The sequence below is a fragment of the Myotis nattereri genome, assembly GCF_964212035.1.
Source record: "Myotis nattereri genome assembly, chromosome: 15".
NCBI classification, from domain to species: Eukaryota; Metazoa; Chordata; class Mammalia; order Chiroptera; family Vespertilionidae; genus Myotis; species Myotis nattereri.
Window position 1 is genome coordinate 16993290 of NC_138090.1, and position 16207 is coordinate 17009496.

Below are 16207 nucleotides of genomic sequence, written 5' to 3' on the forward strand. Positions count from 1 at the left end.
AGAGAAACATCGATCAGCTGCCTCCTGCACAACCCCTACTGGGGATGTGCCCGCACAAGGTACATGCCCTTGACCGGAATTGAACCTGGCACCCTTCAGTCCGCAGGCCGATGCTATCCACTGAGCCAAACCAGTTATGGCAAGGAAATGGTTATTACCTAATTTTTGTCAATCTCAGAAGACATTTTAGTTTTCATCTTGGATCCTGATGGTTTCCCCCTTCTTTGACTTGCTCATGATAGTTTCTGCTGTCTTTAGGTGTTTTTTAATGCAGGTACATTAAGAGAACAATTTTTAAACAGCTTGAGACAATTTTATTTGTAAACTCTTTTCTCAGTTTTACCTTTGAACTTATAGGCAAATTCAGGCAGGAAGTAGTCTCACAAGATCTTACATTCCTGTGTACATGGGTCTGCATTTGAGCCCCTTCCTTTGGGAATGTGGTGATTGTAAATGGGAGCATAGTTGGAAAAACTCTTGGAGAGTCTTAACTGTGTACAGCCTTTGAAAATCACTCCACTAGACGGTATGTTTGACCTTTTCCATGTTAGTCAAGATGAAATGATAAAATACAGCATAGTGATTGTGACATTCAAGAGAAACTAAGGAGATGCCCTAACCGGTTTGGCTCAGTGGATAGAGTGTTGACCTGTGGACTGAAGGGTGACAGGTTCGGTTCCGGTCAAGGGCATGTACCTTGGTTGCGGGCACATCCCCAGCAGCTGATAGATGTTTCTCACTCTCTATCCCTCTCCCTTCTTCTCTGTAAAATCAATAAAACATATTTTTAAAAAAAGAGAGAGAAACTAAGGAGAGACAAACTGTTTAACTACAAAGACTCTTAAGCTCTGAGTATTTCTAACAATTATATAAAGAAAAAAAGCATATAAAAATTTTAGGTTGATTCCACTACTGAGTTTTCCTCTGTTTTTTTTTTTTTTTTCTATATTTGATTCTTAAACCCTTACTTCTCCCATAGTATTGGTTTAAGCTCTAAATGTAGCACTTTCTTTTTTTTTTTAAAAAAAAATATTTTTATTGACTTCAGAGAGGAAGAGAGAGGGAGAGATAGAAACATCAATGACGAGAGCGTATATCGATTGATTGCCTCCTGCTTGTCCCTCACTGGGGATTGAGCCTGCAACCTGGGCATGTGCCCTTGACAGGAATTGAACCCGGGACCCTTCAGTCCACAGGCTGATATTCTATCCACTAAGCCAAACAGGCTAGGGCTGTAGCACTTTCAACATTATATTAAATTTAGTTATTGTCTGTCTCTTCTGCAGTTGTACATTCCTGATGTGCAGGGCAGCAATCTTTGGCACTTTGATGTATTTCCAGTTTTTGAGTTTTTTGATATTCAAAATAGTAACCAGACTTTAAATGAGTTAAGTACTCGTTTAGTAACCTGGGGATTAAATTAGGAGTTAGGTTTGTTAACACATTGTGGATGGATCATGAGAATTCTTGCTTCACATTACACAGTGTTTTACAAAATATCATACTTTAAAAAGATATTAGCTTGTAAGAACATGTAATAAATAACTTCAAAATGCAATGGGTATTTAATTTTAAAGCGTGCCTTTAACATTTATGTAAAACATTTTTTGTAGTTTTTCAATAGAAACTTATGTGGCCACTGGGTAAAGCTAGCAATAAAATTGGTCCGCAATGTGTTAATATCTTATAATACTTTCGTATGAATCTGTAGAACTAAGCTAAGCTTCACAGATTATTTGGATGGCAAATATCATAGAACTTTGACAAGATGATCTGTTTCAAGACTTGATTACTGTCAAGCTACCCAAAGATCCTAAATCTTTGTCATTTAATGGTTTGATGATACAAGTTATATCTATTTGCTTTAATCTGGGTTAAAAACATTTCCTGATTGTGGTAGCAATTTCTTAATTTCTTTCTTTTTTTATTTGCAGTTGGAGTGCCTCAAGCTTATTGCCTCTCAAAAATTCACAGACAAACGCATTGGCTACTTAGGGGCAATGCTGTTATTAGATGAAAGACAAGATGTCCATCTTCTCATGACCAACTGTATCAAAAAGTAAGTTTTTTTTGTTTTTTTTTGTTTTATTGCTTAAAGTATTACAAAGAATATTACATATGTCGCCTTTTTTCCCCCCCAAGTTTTTTTTTTTAAAGTCATGTAATTAATTTATTTGGTATTAAATCTTACTTTGCTTTGTCATGTTTCATTGTCTCTTTATATATATATACTAGATGCCCGGTGCACGGATTTGTGCATTGGTTGGGGGCATGGCTTGCAGGGATCAGCCCGCTGCAGGAGCAGTCGCTCATCCTGGTCAGCCAAGTGGTGCTCCTACTTGTGGGAGCACACTGACCACCAGGGGGCAGCTCCTACACTGAGCGTCTGCCCCCCGGTGGTCAGTGTGCTTCGTAGCGACTGGTCGTTCTGCCATTCGGTTGCTGGGCTTTTATTATGTAGGATTTTTTTTCTTTTTCTTTTTTTTTTTTATCACCATTTATCCCCCCTATATTCTCTTCCTCCCCCACTCTCTTTCCCCAAAATCACCACACTGTCATCTGTGTTCATGAGTAAGAAGTAAGTCTTAACCTTTCCTTCTAAGAACTACTTTGTGATTTTAGGTCTTTCCTATAATATGATATCAGTAAATCTTCTATTTACTGGTTTTATATTTACTTTCTAGAATATATTTCAATTGCTTTTGGTTCTGTAGCTTATATGTAAAGAGACTTAGCACTTCTGTAGAGGATAATTTAAGCCTCTAAAGAGGCTTAAAACTTCTGTAGGGGATAATTTAATTAAATAAAGGTATTGCTATATATCTTCAGGCATAAGAACACAATTTAGCAATGAAATAACATTTGGGCCTTCATAGAATAGAAAAGGCATTGGTAAATCTGAGCTTTCTTATGTTATAGTTCCAGGACTTTGAATAACATGAATAATGAAATGTTATATTTATTAAAGAATTACCAGTGTATATTCTGAATAAACACTACTTAAAAATAAAAAGAGAAATCTTGTCTGTGATCTAATTCAAGGTATCCATTGTGTGGGATTATATGTAGCCCTATGAATATTTGTGTATAAGTCATTTTTTTTTAATGGGTGCTTTACTGATCTCCTAGTCCAGTCATGTTTGTTTAACTTACAAACTGAGGAATGCTTGCCATTATGGAGAAATTAGAGGACCCAAGCAGTTCTTTCCAGCATTTCTCTTATAACAAAGTTGTGTTAGAAAGGCATAGAAGTTCTGATGGCCTATTGGTTAAAGGTACTTTTTGGATTGTTTTCATTTGTTTAATCTCCTTTTTTAGATTTCTATTTCATTTGCAGTATTTGTGTATTTGACATAAAATAGAATTGGGGGGATATAGGTGATCAAATTTATAGATACTGAACTCATAATTTTCTGTGAAAAATAATGTTCTACTTTAAAATTTCCCAATGGACACCTGGCTGGCGTAGCTCAGTGGTTAAGCGCCGACCTATGAGGTCACGGTTCGATTCCCAGTCAGGGCACATGCCTGGGTTGTGGGCTCAATCCCAGTGTGGTGCATGCAAGAAGCAGCTGATCAATGATTCTTTCTCATCACTGATGTTTCTCTCTCTCCATATCTCTCTCTCTCTCCCTTCCTCTCTGAAATCAATAAAAATGTATTAAAAAACAATTTCCCAATGGACAATGAAAAATTCCAAACTAAGAATTACGATTTGGTTGTAAATATTGCATTTATCATGTAAATATATTGAGTCTGTGAACTTAATTTTGGGAGAATCTAGGTTTTTGGTCTTGAAATAAATATTAATAATGAAAATACTAAGTTGATTCGTTTATTCAACCAGTATTTACTGCATACCTGTTGCATGCCAGGAGCTGCTGTAAGCTATGGGGATGGAGAATTTAAAAAATGGAACAGATTCTTGGTGTCATGGAGGTTACATTCTAGATATTCAGCATGACTCTTTTATACATTTACTCTGGACAGCAAATTTTTGTTCTTTCATGCTCTGTTGCCCTTATTACCCAAGCCTTCAATCACATGCTGATAATTTGGCAGTTCTGCCTTGCAGCAAGTTCATATTAGAGAGTTAATACCAAACTCAAGTATAGCTTGGTAAAAATTGAAGAATGAGGCACATAGGCAAACAAGAAATCTTTGTGTTTAATTATAATGAGACCCAGCCAAACCAAGTGAATTTAGGAGAGAGTTACTAATAGTTGGAAATTGATATGGCACTTTCAGTCTAAGCTCTCTTGAAGGACTTCGGTCATTTGTTTATTTTTTAACATGATAATGAATGGGATTTTTCTGTTTGCTTTTGTGTGCCTTTCCCCCCTCTTTGTATTATAGGACATCATAGTGTACCAGCAGTTTTTATGTTTCTTAATGGATGTTCACCCCATTGTTCATTGATCTAGAAAACTCCTAAGACATTAAATCCTTAAAAATTGGATATATTTTAAGAACTTGCATTATGCAAATTAATTATTGTAAAATGAATGAAAAGTCAACTAAATATTCTTAGCAACTGGAAGCTTAAATGGTAAAGCCATGGTTAGTAAGCTTCATTTCACCAGTAATTTTAACTTAAAGTATTCAAATTGGTGGAAAGAGCAGTTTGGCCTTCTTTTCCTTCCTTTGTTCTTCAGTAAAGACTGAAACCATTTATTAGTTTATTTAAAATGACCAGTTATGAACCCATTACGTGTTAAAATAAACAATATTTTAAAATAAAAAACAAATATTTTTCATAACAAAAACAATTCACTGAGAAGAATGGCATTATTTTACGTTTTTAAAAATCTGTGTAGTATCTGGCCTAATAGATGCTCCTGTTTTCAATTTCTTATGTTTTTTGTTTTTGTTAATTCTCACCCGAGAATATTTTTTCCATGTTTTGTGTGTGTGTGTGTGTGTGTGTGTGTGTTTTTAGAGAGTGGAAGGGAAGGGGAGAGACAGAGAGAAACATCAGTGGTAGAAACACATCGATTGGTTGCCCCCTGCATGTGCCCCAGTTGGGGCTGGGGATCAAACCTGCAACCCAGGTATGTGCCCTTGACTGGAATTGAACCTGCGATCCTTCAGTCGGCGGGCCGATGCTTTATCCGCTGAGCCAAGGGCTCTTGTGCTATGTTTTAATTGAAGTATATGAAGATTCAGCCTTTTACAGATAATGTAGTTAGAAAAAGGAAGATGACTTTAATAATCTTGCAAATAACTATGGATAGTCTTTTATACTATACCAAAACTACACAAGTGGTAGTTTCTTAAGGGTTAGTTACAATGTAAAATCTGAAACCTATCAATAAAGTTTGGTATTTTTAATCATGCCCAAGGCATTTGGAAAAAGTTGATTCACCTAGTTAAGGTACTGGTAGATAGACAAGTCAACTTCATAGTGGTAATACAAATTTTCCAAACTCGGTTATTGGTAACAAATACCATCAGTTGTTGCTCGTAAGTGGTAGGCTTACCTGTGTTTTCTGACTCTTTTGGGGAGGAAAGGTTTTGGTTAATATATATATATATTGAACTATTTTTGTTAGTTGTAGAGCATATTAAACATCTTTCAAAGATACAGTTGTGCTTCATATTTCTATCATTACCAGTTTTTATTGTCAGTGGGTTGCTGAGTTTTCTAAAGTGGGTTGCCTTTAATATCCAAGAGATAATGTCTAATTTTTGTTGCTTTGGTATTTGGAAACATCAAGTTGTAAGCTTGTAGGAGGGACTATCAGTCAGTTTTCAGTGTTGGTAATTTTTTGTTGTTGTTGTTGTTGTTAGTCCTCACCTGAGGATATTTTTACATTGATTTTTAGGGAGAGTGGAAGAGAGAGGGAAAGACAGAGAGAAAAATCTATGTGAGAGAAACACATTGATTGGTTGCCTCCTGCAAGAGCCCTGACCAGGGCCTGGGCTGGAGAGGAATCTGAGCAACCAAGGTACAGACCAGAATCGCACCCAGGACTCTTTGGTCCGCAGGTCAGTGCTCATCCACTGAGCCAAACTGACTAGGGTTGCAGTATTGGTAATTTGTAATAAAGTTAGAATAAATATTTTTCCCAAGATATAACCCTATTAATCATTTTCCTTATTGGAGAAATTATGAATTATTCAGAGCTACCTCTTTAGCTTGTGAAGCTTCTTTTTGTTGTTACTTCCCACCTGAGGATATTTTTTCCATTGCTTTTTCAGAGAGTGTAGAAGGGAGGGAGGGAGGAAGAGAGAGAGAAACATTGATGTGAGAGAGACATCACACATTGATTGGTTGCCTCCCGCATACACCCCAAAGCGGGCAGGGAGTGAACCTGCAACCCAGATATGTGCCCTTGACCGGGACTGGAACCCGAGACCCTTTGGTATGAGGGCCGACGTTCTAATCACTGAGCCACATTGGCCAGGGCTAGTCTGTGAAGTTTCTTCATGGGGAGCACCAGACACAACACGTTCATTTCTACCTTTTTCTTTCGTTTGCAGTGATCTTAATCATAGCACGCAGTATGTACAGGGGCTAGCACTTTGTACCCTCGGCTGTATGGGCTCCTCAGAAATGTGCAGAGATCTTGCAGGAGAGGTAGAGAAACTCCTGAAAACCTCCAACTCTTACTTAAGAAAAAAGGTAACTGTTAATAAAACCAAATGTCTGTGTTAATGTTGGGGAGTATTATGGAGATAAGAAAGCAGATTATTTATTTTAAAACCTCTGATGTTAATATGTAACATGTCTTTCTCTGTGCAATAGATGTATTTTAAATGATTATATATGAATCAGGTGTTTATAAATCAAAATCTATTTTTATATTGATTTTGGAGGGTTTTTTTTCTGCTACTAATTAACTCTCCAGTTGATAAGTGATTGTGAACACTTTAATTCTTTTAATTCCTCTTTTTCAGGGAGATGATTTATAAACCAACCGTAACTGGATACCCTAGATGGCATATTTGCTTCCTAAATTACCTGATTCTAAACAGTATTCAAGTGATAATGAATCAATATTTATAAATTTCCTTCCATCCTAATAATTAGTGCCCATGCCTTTGTCCTAGTGCCTTTCAATCTGTGGAAGTGCACTTCCATTAGGACCTAGATAATTATTAGGGAATGATAAAGAACACACTTTCTAAAATTGGTATGTCTAAAGGGAGTAGTAATGGATAACAATGCTCTCTGCTTTTATTTGTTGATGTAAACATTTTATTGTTACTTTTTGTGTTCGAACCCTAAAACCTTCATAAATAAAGGTTATAAAATGTAGAACTCCAAGAAGTGAAGACACACTACTGTGCCTTTCTATATTAATGGTGTGAGGCAGAGGTGTTGAAAGGCCTAAACTGTTTTCCAGGATCATACACTATAAATGATGGCTGCAAACTAAATCCAGTCCTTTCTCTTAAAGAATGTGTGGGCTGCTCTTGTTCAGAAAGTACATTATTTCCTTAAATAGTACATTCCTGCAAATTAGGGGTGGAAATCTTTTTTCTCATGGGAAGAATTAGTTAAAACCTATTCTTGTTACTATATCTAAACTTACATAGTATTCTACTTCAACAAATATGGTTAGTTTAACTTTATAGGGTAACCAAAATCAGTCTCTGAAAGTACCTTTCTTTCCAGTGAGCAAGCTATGACCATCTTTTCTACAGGAGAGATTAGCTAAATATCTTTCAAATGATTTTCTTGATGTCAGTCAGGAGAGAGTGACTTGAGGAAGATATAGGTATTATGAGAAGTAACAGCAGATTTCAAGACTCTGCAGTATATATCTTTCAGTTGCATGATGTTTTTATAAAATCCTTGTTTGCTCATCTTACTCAGGAATGATTATCATAGATGGAAGACTTTATTTTTTACTTTGAAAGTCCACATAAGTTACGTTTAACTTGCTTGGTAAATTCATGTTAACCATGGTTTAGTTTAGAAAGTTTTTATCTACTTATTTTGCAATATATGAATAGAGAGACAGGTAAGCTAGAAGTTCTCATTGATGCAATAGTACATATAAATTAGAAAGCCCTAACCTGTTAATAAATCTGATACCTTTTTTCTTCTTTATTTTTCTAGTAGGTGAACTAGTTGATAAGGGTTTTTTTGTCGTTGTTCTTTATAAGATTGGTTGCCCTGTCTTAATTGAAATAAATCTTTTGTCTTTTTAATTTTTTTTTATAGGCAGCACTGTGTGCTGTTCATGTCATCAGGAAGGTTCCTGAACTTATGGAGATGTTTTTACCAGCAACAAAAAACTTACTGAATGAAAAGAACCATGGTAATGTGATTTGGGTGCATTTGGTAAAGTACTGATGGAGAAGGGGAGAGAGAAAAGCTTTGGGCAGTGTTGGCCTTCTGTCTCAGTGCAGTGGAGTTGCCTTTCTGCTGTGCTGGACACTTTTCCAAGAAGGGCTGATCAGCCCAATCTCTCTTCCACTCTCATTTCCTAGTTTTACAATTAGAGATTAATTTCTTCATAGTAAATTTGTTTTTCATTTCTGGTTCTCTTTTATTATACTAAAAGTACTGTATTAAGTTACTAATATTCGTTGTAATATACAAATGATCCTACCCTCAATTTTCATGTGTAAAATTCTTTGATTTCCTGGCTATTTTATATTAGAGAAAAAAACTATTTCTTTATTGCTTTGTGGTAAGAGTATAAGATTTTTGAAAATTCTTTTAGGATACTTTAACAGGAATTTGTAATGCTTCCTCAGATATGTTTATATAAAAGTTAAGAGGAATTAATATGTAACTATTCTTTCCCAAACATTTTATTGTTATTTGGAAGTCAGTGAAGCAAGTTTTGAGTAAAGAAAATGCATGTGTCCTGAATGCAGAGAGAAAAAAATGGTAGGGTGTATTTAATTTGATTAATTCAATCCTAAAACTAGAAGGCTCAAAAAATATTTGTTGAACAAATGAATGTTTAGGGCAGTTATTATTAGTGGAAACTATTGTGTGATTCTTTTCACTCATTCTGGAGCAAGCAAGTTCATTTTGTTATCCACAATGACTGTACCTTGAAGTTCTGATTTATTTTATCTGGAAATTTAACTTCTCATTAAGATGTTTGCTTCTTGAATTGTCTATCAGAACTCAGCTAAGAGCATATTAAGTATGGAGCAGATGATACCTAGCTTATATTGACTGTGAGCATGTCTTTATGTGTATTCTCAGATGGAGAGACACATGTACTGGTTGTCTTTTTTATTTAATTTTTAAAATATATTTTTATTAATTTCATGGAGGAAGGAGGGGGGGGAGAGAGAGAGAAACATCAATGATGAGAGAAAATCATTGATCAGCTGCCTCCTGCATGCCCCGCACTGGGGATCGAGCCCGCAACCTGGGCATGTGCCCTGACTGGAATTGAACTGTGACCTTCTGGTTCATAGGTTGACACTCAACCCCTGAGCCACCCTGGCTGTCTGGACTGGTTGTCATATTTTATTTTATTTTTATTTTTATTTTTTTAAATATTTTATTGATTTTTCACAGAGAGGAAGGGAGAGGGATAGAGAGTCAGAAACATTGATGAGAGAGAAACATCGATCAGCTGCCTCCTGCACACCTCCCACTGGGGATGTGCCCGCAACCCAGGTACATGCCCTTGACCTGAATCAAACCTGGGACCCTTCAGTCCGCAGGCCAACGCTCTATCCACTGAGCCAAACCAGTTAGGGCAGGACTGGTTGTCATATTTTAGAAAGCAATTATTTTGGTCAGATAATTGTTTAAAATATTATAATTTGACTGACTTAACTATTAAGCATCTATTAAATACCTCCTTTGTATTCACCTTAATGCTTAGATTCTTTGGAAGATTAGAAAATAAAAGTAGCAACTATCCTTTTGAAAATGACCTTCAGATCTCAAAGTCCTGTTCTACAAAGTTGACTAATAAATACAGCCTCATTTTTAGTTTTCATTTGCTCTTTTCTTTCAGGTGTCCTTCACACATCTGTAGTCCTCCTCACAGAAATGTGTGAGCGAAGCCCAGACATGCTTGCACATTTCAGAAAGGTAGGTGCCATTCGATATGCTTAAGTCTTTTCTGAAAAAGACTTTCCTGAAAAGTACATGATGTTCTCACTTACAAATTTTCTGTTGAAAGGAAGCTATGGAGCTGGATAAAGGACTTAACCAGCCCTACTGTGTTTAGGGCTGGAAGCCAGGTTTAGGCATATAAGAACTGGGCAATAGTACAATGTTTTTTACCTTTTATAATAGAAGTCTTCACTCATTGTCGGCAGACATACCAATTTCTCATGTGCTTTATCTGCTGTTTGCACATTGAAGTCAGAAAATGTAACCTGCGGTCAGATTATAAACAGGAATGTGTTTGTGTGGTTTATTTATTACTTTTAGGCAGGTGATTTCATTTTTTTTTTTTAAAGGTGAAAACTGCAGACTGACATTAACTTTTACCGAATACAGGGTCCCCCACTGTTCATTTTAGGCTGTTGACTTCAGTGATGGAAGTCTCTAGCTTTGTTAATTCTCTCTTTTCCTCCTTTTCTTACAGCATTCTAAAGTGGAAATTTTTGTTTTCTCCACTTACTTTTAGAAGGCAGTAGTAAGGAGGACTCGGAGAAAGACTGTTCTTTGAGTTACATGCATTTACTTTTTTTTTTTATTAGGGCACTGACCACTCCATAAGTGGGGCTTACTTTGTACTTTAGATCTGATGAGGTTCTAATAGCAGTTTTTTTTTTTTTTTTTGCTTTTTCATCCCCTTAGATGTTTATGTCTTGATTAAATTATTGTAAAATAGTATGAGACCCGTATCTGTCCCTAATGCTTGCTTTGTATGTTTTGTTCCTGTTGTCTGTTTGGAATCCTGCTGTATGTTAGAATGAAAAGGTAAGAATTAACCCTCTTTTAGATGGTGCATGCTGGCATTAGGTTCTTAGTAGCTTTTGTGTATCCATCCACATATGTGGCTGTTAAAAATATACTAATGCTGAAGCTATGCTTAACACTGTGAGTTATTTGTTCTAGCATTTTTGGCTAACTCCCTAGTCCAGTTTTTTGTCTTGTCACTTAAACTCGATTCCAAAGTCAGCCTTGGATTTCAGTTGTAGCCTTTCCTGCATTGTAAGCCTCCTTCTCTGCCTTTCCTTTATCTTTGCTTGAGAAACCTTGAGCAGTTTCCCAGTGGTTTTGGTGATGGCAATTCCAGATCAGTTTGGAGCCTTGACACAAACACTACTTCTTTTTGAAGTAGATATTTTAGAACCATATGTGGGTAACCTCAGACTTTAAAAAGCTTCATGTGTACTTCTGAGCTTTCACTTCAGACTTAGAGCTTTTATTTCCCCCTTACATGCACTTATCTTTTCTAGAAGTGTTGGAATATAAAAAGGATTTTTGAGGAGGAGCAGGTGGGCATCAACTGATTTTCATGGCTGCAGCCTTTCCCTTTGTCATCTTACTTTTTGTTTGTCCTGTCATCAGTTTTAGCAACTTGTGTTTTTGTCTGAATAATAAAGCTGGGTTCCAAGAATTACTATGCTGAACATTTAGGCATTTGTGCTTTTGTCCCAGGGTGATCTGATGTGGTGTACTGGCCTTTTGGCAGTGAATAAAACAAGGAGAAAGGGCTTCTTCAAGATTTAAACCAGATTAAAAATAATTAGGGTTACATGTAGTACAAAAAAGTAGGCCATTGGAAAGTATGCAAGGCGAGACTTTTTGTACAGAGCTTGTTAACTAGATAATCCTGAATTTATTACGTTAATTTTAAAACTGTATAAAATTACTTTTACCTCTAATGTAAATCTGCCCACAGTTGACAGATTTAATGTGGCTTCTCTCCGTGGCTTAGATTTGTTTTAATTTTGAAGTCATCCAAATTAGATTTTTGTGTGGGTACCTTTATGAATCACTTAATTCTAAAGTGTTATGGCCAAACTTATTTAAATGTACACAGCTCTCTTATATTTAGAAGTGGTCTTAGGATTGTGAAAATGTTTTGAGTGTATACTTTGGGCATTCTTGACTTTTGTTTTGATCTTGATTCCCTTTTAGAGTTGGGGAGTAGGGAGGAGACAGAGTCCAAACACAATGAGAAAAAATAATTATATGTAGCAAAGTTGGGGCTGTTCTGATTGCCTCAGAAAGAAAGGTGATTCAGTTCACTGTGGACACTTGTTAATTTTTAGGTATTTAGAGTTGTTTGTGTAGCTAAATTGAGTTTTTAGTTGGAGACTGGAAAAGTTCTTATTGTGGCAAACATTTTGGATTAGGGTTTTAACATTAAATGATTGATCAACAGAACGAAATGAATAATAACATCTAGAGCATATTTAAGTTCAGCTTGGTAATAAAATTGCCTCTTCTTGTGTTATGACTAAATGAACAAAGTATAGGAAGGACAAGAAGGGAATTTTGACCATAAGGAATGTAGAGTTTCCTTAGTAAGATTAGACAAGAAAACAGGTGACAGATCAGTCTGTACAATTAGGTGCTGAAATTTAATTTTACTGAAAATGGTGTCATATGAGTTGAGAATAGGGAAAGGAAATTATTCATGGTTTTGGTATCATCTTAAGGTAAAAGATACAATTTTTTGTGTGGTCAATGTTGAACACTTGGAGGCTTTTGTATTCTCTGTTGTTAGTTGGAAAAAGACATAACTAGTCCTATCTCAAGAGGAGAAAAATTTTTTTTTTCTCAATTTGAGGTAGTATGTTTTAAAACTATAATTTTAATAAGGTCACCAGTATTTGGGATATGATACCATTTTATATTCAGATGTTTGTATATGTGAAGCGAGCACTATATCCAAATGTTGTGAACGGATAAAAACTGAGCATGTTTGTGCCACAGCTAAGTATGTCAATCTATAGAAGTAGAAATGCAGTATGCTTCATAGGCATCTGTTTTACTTAGTTCCCATAGGCTTTCTGACTGGCTGTTATTGTAGTATCTTTGCATATATAACTCTGGAGTTAAAAAGTCTAATTTTATCTGAATTTAAATTGTTCTTGGTAAAAATACTCCTAAGATATAATACACACACACACACACACACACACATATACATATATATGTATATATATATAAAATTTTATTGATTTCAGAGAGGAAGGGAGAGGGATAGAAACATCAATGATGAGAGAGAATCATTGATTGGCTGCCTCCTGCACACCTCCTACTGGGGACTGAGCCCGCAACCCAGGCATGTGCCCTTGACTGGAATCGAACCTGGGACCCTTCAGTCCGCAGGCCGATGGTCTATCCACTGAGCCAAACTGGCTAGAGCCTCCTAAGTTGTATTTAACCAACACTAACAATATACTAGTATATTGTATCAATAGAATTTGCTTGGACTCAGACCCTTGTACCCTTTTTCTAAGCCAAATTACCTGCCTATTCATGAGAAAGTCTTTGATGTTCACTGTTTTTTGATGCATCTTTCTTCCCTGCAGCTTGTGCCCCAATTAGTTCGTATTCTAAAGAACCTCATCATGTCCGGATATTCACCAGAACATGATGTTTCTGGTATCAGTGACCCCTTTTTGCAGGTGAGCTTGAAAGAAAGCTTTGAATATATGTTTTGAGTTTAATAGTTTTGAATAGAGCATTTCCTCCCTTTTAAGTTTGTGTCAGGAAGAAATTTGATAGTTAATAAATGAATAGTTACACAAGTCTGTATTTTATTAGATTAATAGAATGAAATTATAGTTGTAATAATCAAAATTATGTACTACATAGAGACTTACCAGTATACAGGCATACTTGTTTTATTATGCTTTGCTTTATTGCACTTTGCAGATGTTGCATTTTATTTTTTACAAATTGAAAAATAGGACCCTCCACCAGCAAAAAGGCTACCACTCACTTTATTGCAGTACTCACTTTATTGCTGTGGTCTGGAACTGAACCTCAGTGTCTCCGTGGTAAGCCTGTAATGCAGCTCTGCAGGTGGTGGCATCCTTTAGCTGTGGAGTGGCACAGTGTGGTTGTCTAATAACTTCATTAAGACACAGAAACACATGTCATGTCTCTAGAGGTAATGTTTAAAATTCTTCTGTTTGAATTTTGACCATTTCTAAGGAGATCTTAGACTTAATTTAAGATACTTGAATTTCATACCAAGCAAAAAGTTCCTTTGTTCCAGACATAATTAGTTGACATTTCTCATATTTTGCACATTAGGTACGAATTTTACGGTTATTAAGAATTTTAGGACGAAATGATGATGACTCAAGTGAAGCTATGAATGATATATTAGCACAGGTGAGTAGACCAAACTTGCATTATATTTATATTAAATGTTCATCTTAGTATAGCAGGGAGTGGAATGATTGTGTTTATAGGGAGCAGTTTTTATTTGTGTTTCCTCATTGGTGACTATAATCAATCACAAAATGTCTCTTGTTACTTCTGGATATTTTTTGGAAGCATTGTTTTATCATTGTGTACTGCCCTCCGTGTCTTTCCAGGTTGCCACTAATACAGAGACTAGTAAAAATGTAGGAAATGCTATTCTTTATGAAACGGTTTTGACTATCATGGATATTAAGTCAGAGAGTGGACTGCGAGTAAGTCTTTTAAAATATTTTCTTCTCCCTAAACATTTCTTTTAGAATAATTGATTTGGATTTAGCACTTTGGAAATGAATTCCATTTGAAAATTAACTATTGGAAAGAATGTCTTAAATATTTGCTTTTATATAGAAATAAACACATAAACTAAAACAATTCAAACATTACAGAAGATATGTAGGGAAGAAAACATCTGCCTGTAGCCTTCACGTGTTGACTCTAAATTCTAGTGGGAAGTACTGTTACCATTTTATAATGTATTTTTTCAGAGATGTTTTTATTTAAATGTGTTTGTATATGTGTATTTCTTCTCTTTCCCACTTTTAAAATCTTTTTACTTGAAATAATTTAGTCTTACAGAAACAGTTGAGTTTCTGTACACCCTTCACTTAGCTTTCTGTACTGTAACATCTTGCATAACTATATGTTGTTATCAAAACTAAGAAATTAATATCGGTACCATGCCATTAACTAAATTATAGACTTTATTTAGATTTCACCAATTTTCTTACTAATGTCCTTTTCCTGTTCCAGGAGCTAATCTATGATTCCACTTTGCATTTCATTGTCACAGCTCCTTAGTCTCTGCCAGTCTGTGACAGTTCCTCTATCTCTCCTTTTCTTTCATGACTTTGACACTTTGAAGAGCACTGATCACTTTTTATTTTTATTTTTAAAATATATTTTTATTGATTTCAGGGAGGAAGGGACAGGGAGAGAGAGGTAGAAACATCAGTGATAAAAGAGAATCATTGATCAGCTGCCTCTTGCATGCCCCCCACTGGGGATCGAGCCTGCAACCTAGGCTTGTGCCCTGACTGGGAATCGAACCCTGACCTCCTGGTTCATAGGTCAATGCTCAACTACTGAGCTACGCTGGCTGGGCTGATCAGTTACTTTTTAGAACGTCCTCCAATTTGGCTCTCTCTGATACTTTATCATAATCAGATTGAGGTTATGTTTTTTTGGCAAGACTGTCATAGAAGTGATGTGCCTTTCTTAATATCATATCAGGAGGTACATGCTATTTCTATTTGTCTCGCTACTGGTGATATTAACTTGATCATTGGTTAAGGTGGTGTCTGCTGTGTCTCTCCACTGTAAAGTTATTTTTCCCTTTGCAGTTTTTCCCTTTGTAATATTTTGGGGTTAGATGCTTTAAGATTATGCAGATATCTTGTTCTCCTCAGACTTTTGCCTATCAATTTTATTCATCAGAAGATCTTGTCTGCAGCAGTTGTTAGGGTGGTGAATCTAATGATACTTTCCTGTTTTCCCTCATTTTGTCCTCATTAAATAATTAGAATTCTTCTGTAAGGAAGAATTTTCCCTCATGATTTTATTCATTCTTTCAATCATTTATTAATATAAGAATAACTTGTCCATAGTCTTATAAGAAATAAACTTACTATAATACAATATTTGTGTATAGTTCTTCTTAGATTACATTAACCAAAATAACTTAGGTTAGTTCTTTTCCTCTTCTCACCGTTCAAACAAAATGGTAGCGTATTATGTATATCGTTCTGCACTTTACTTTTTTCACTTAATGTTATATTGAAACTAGTCCATATTCATGTATAGAGATCATCTTCATTAAAAAAAATTAATGCTAGAATATAGCATAAAATTTACCGTTTTAACAATTTTTAAGTC

General features: G+C 35.6%; 1 protein-coding gene across 1 annotated transcript in view; it reads left to right on the forward strand.

The window, feature by feature from the left end:
• The window catches only part of AP1G1 (adaptor related protein complex 1 subunit gamma 1), a gene marked incomplete at its 5' end in the record, with an annotated part of 53355 nt that overhangs the window by 15478 nt on the left and 21670 nt on the right, over positions 1–16207 (forward strand). The window contains 7 exons of the mRNA XM_081106982.1: positions 1935–2059; positions 6484–6625; positions 8174–8270; positions 9945–10021; positions 13432–13527; positions 14162–14242; positions 14449–14547. Of these exons, the coding sequence (XP_080963108.1) occupies positions 1935–2059; positions 6484–6625; positions 8174–8270; positions 9945–10021; positions 13432–13527; positions 14162–14242; positions 14449–14547 (717 nt within the window). The remainder of the gene's footprint in view (positions 1–1934; positions 2060–6483; positions 6626–8173; positions 8271–9944; positions 10022–13431; positions 13528–14161; positions 14243–14448; positions 14548–16207) is intronic.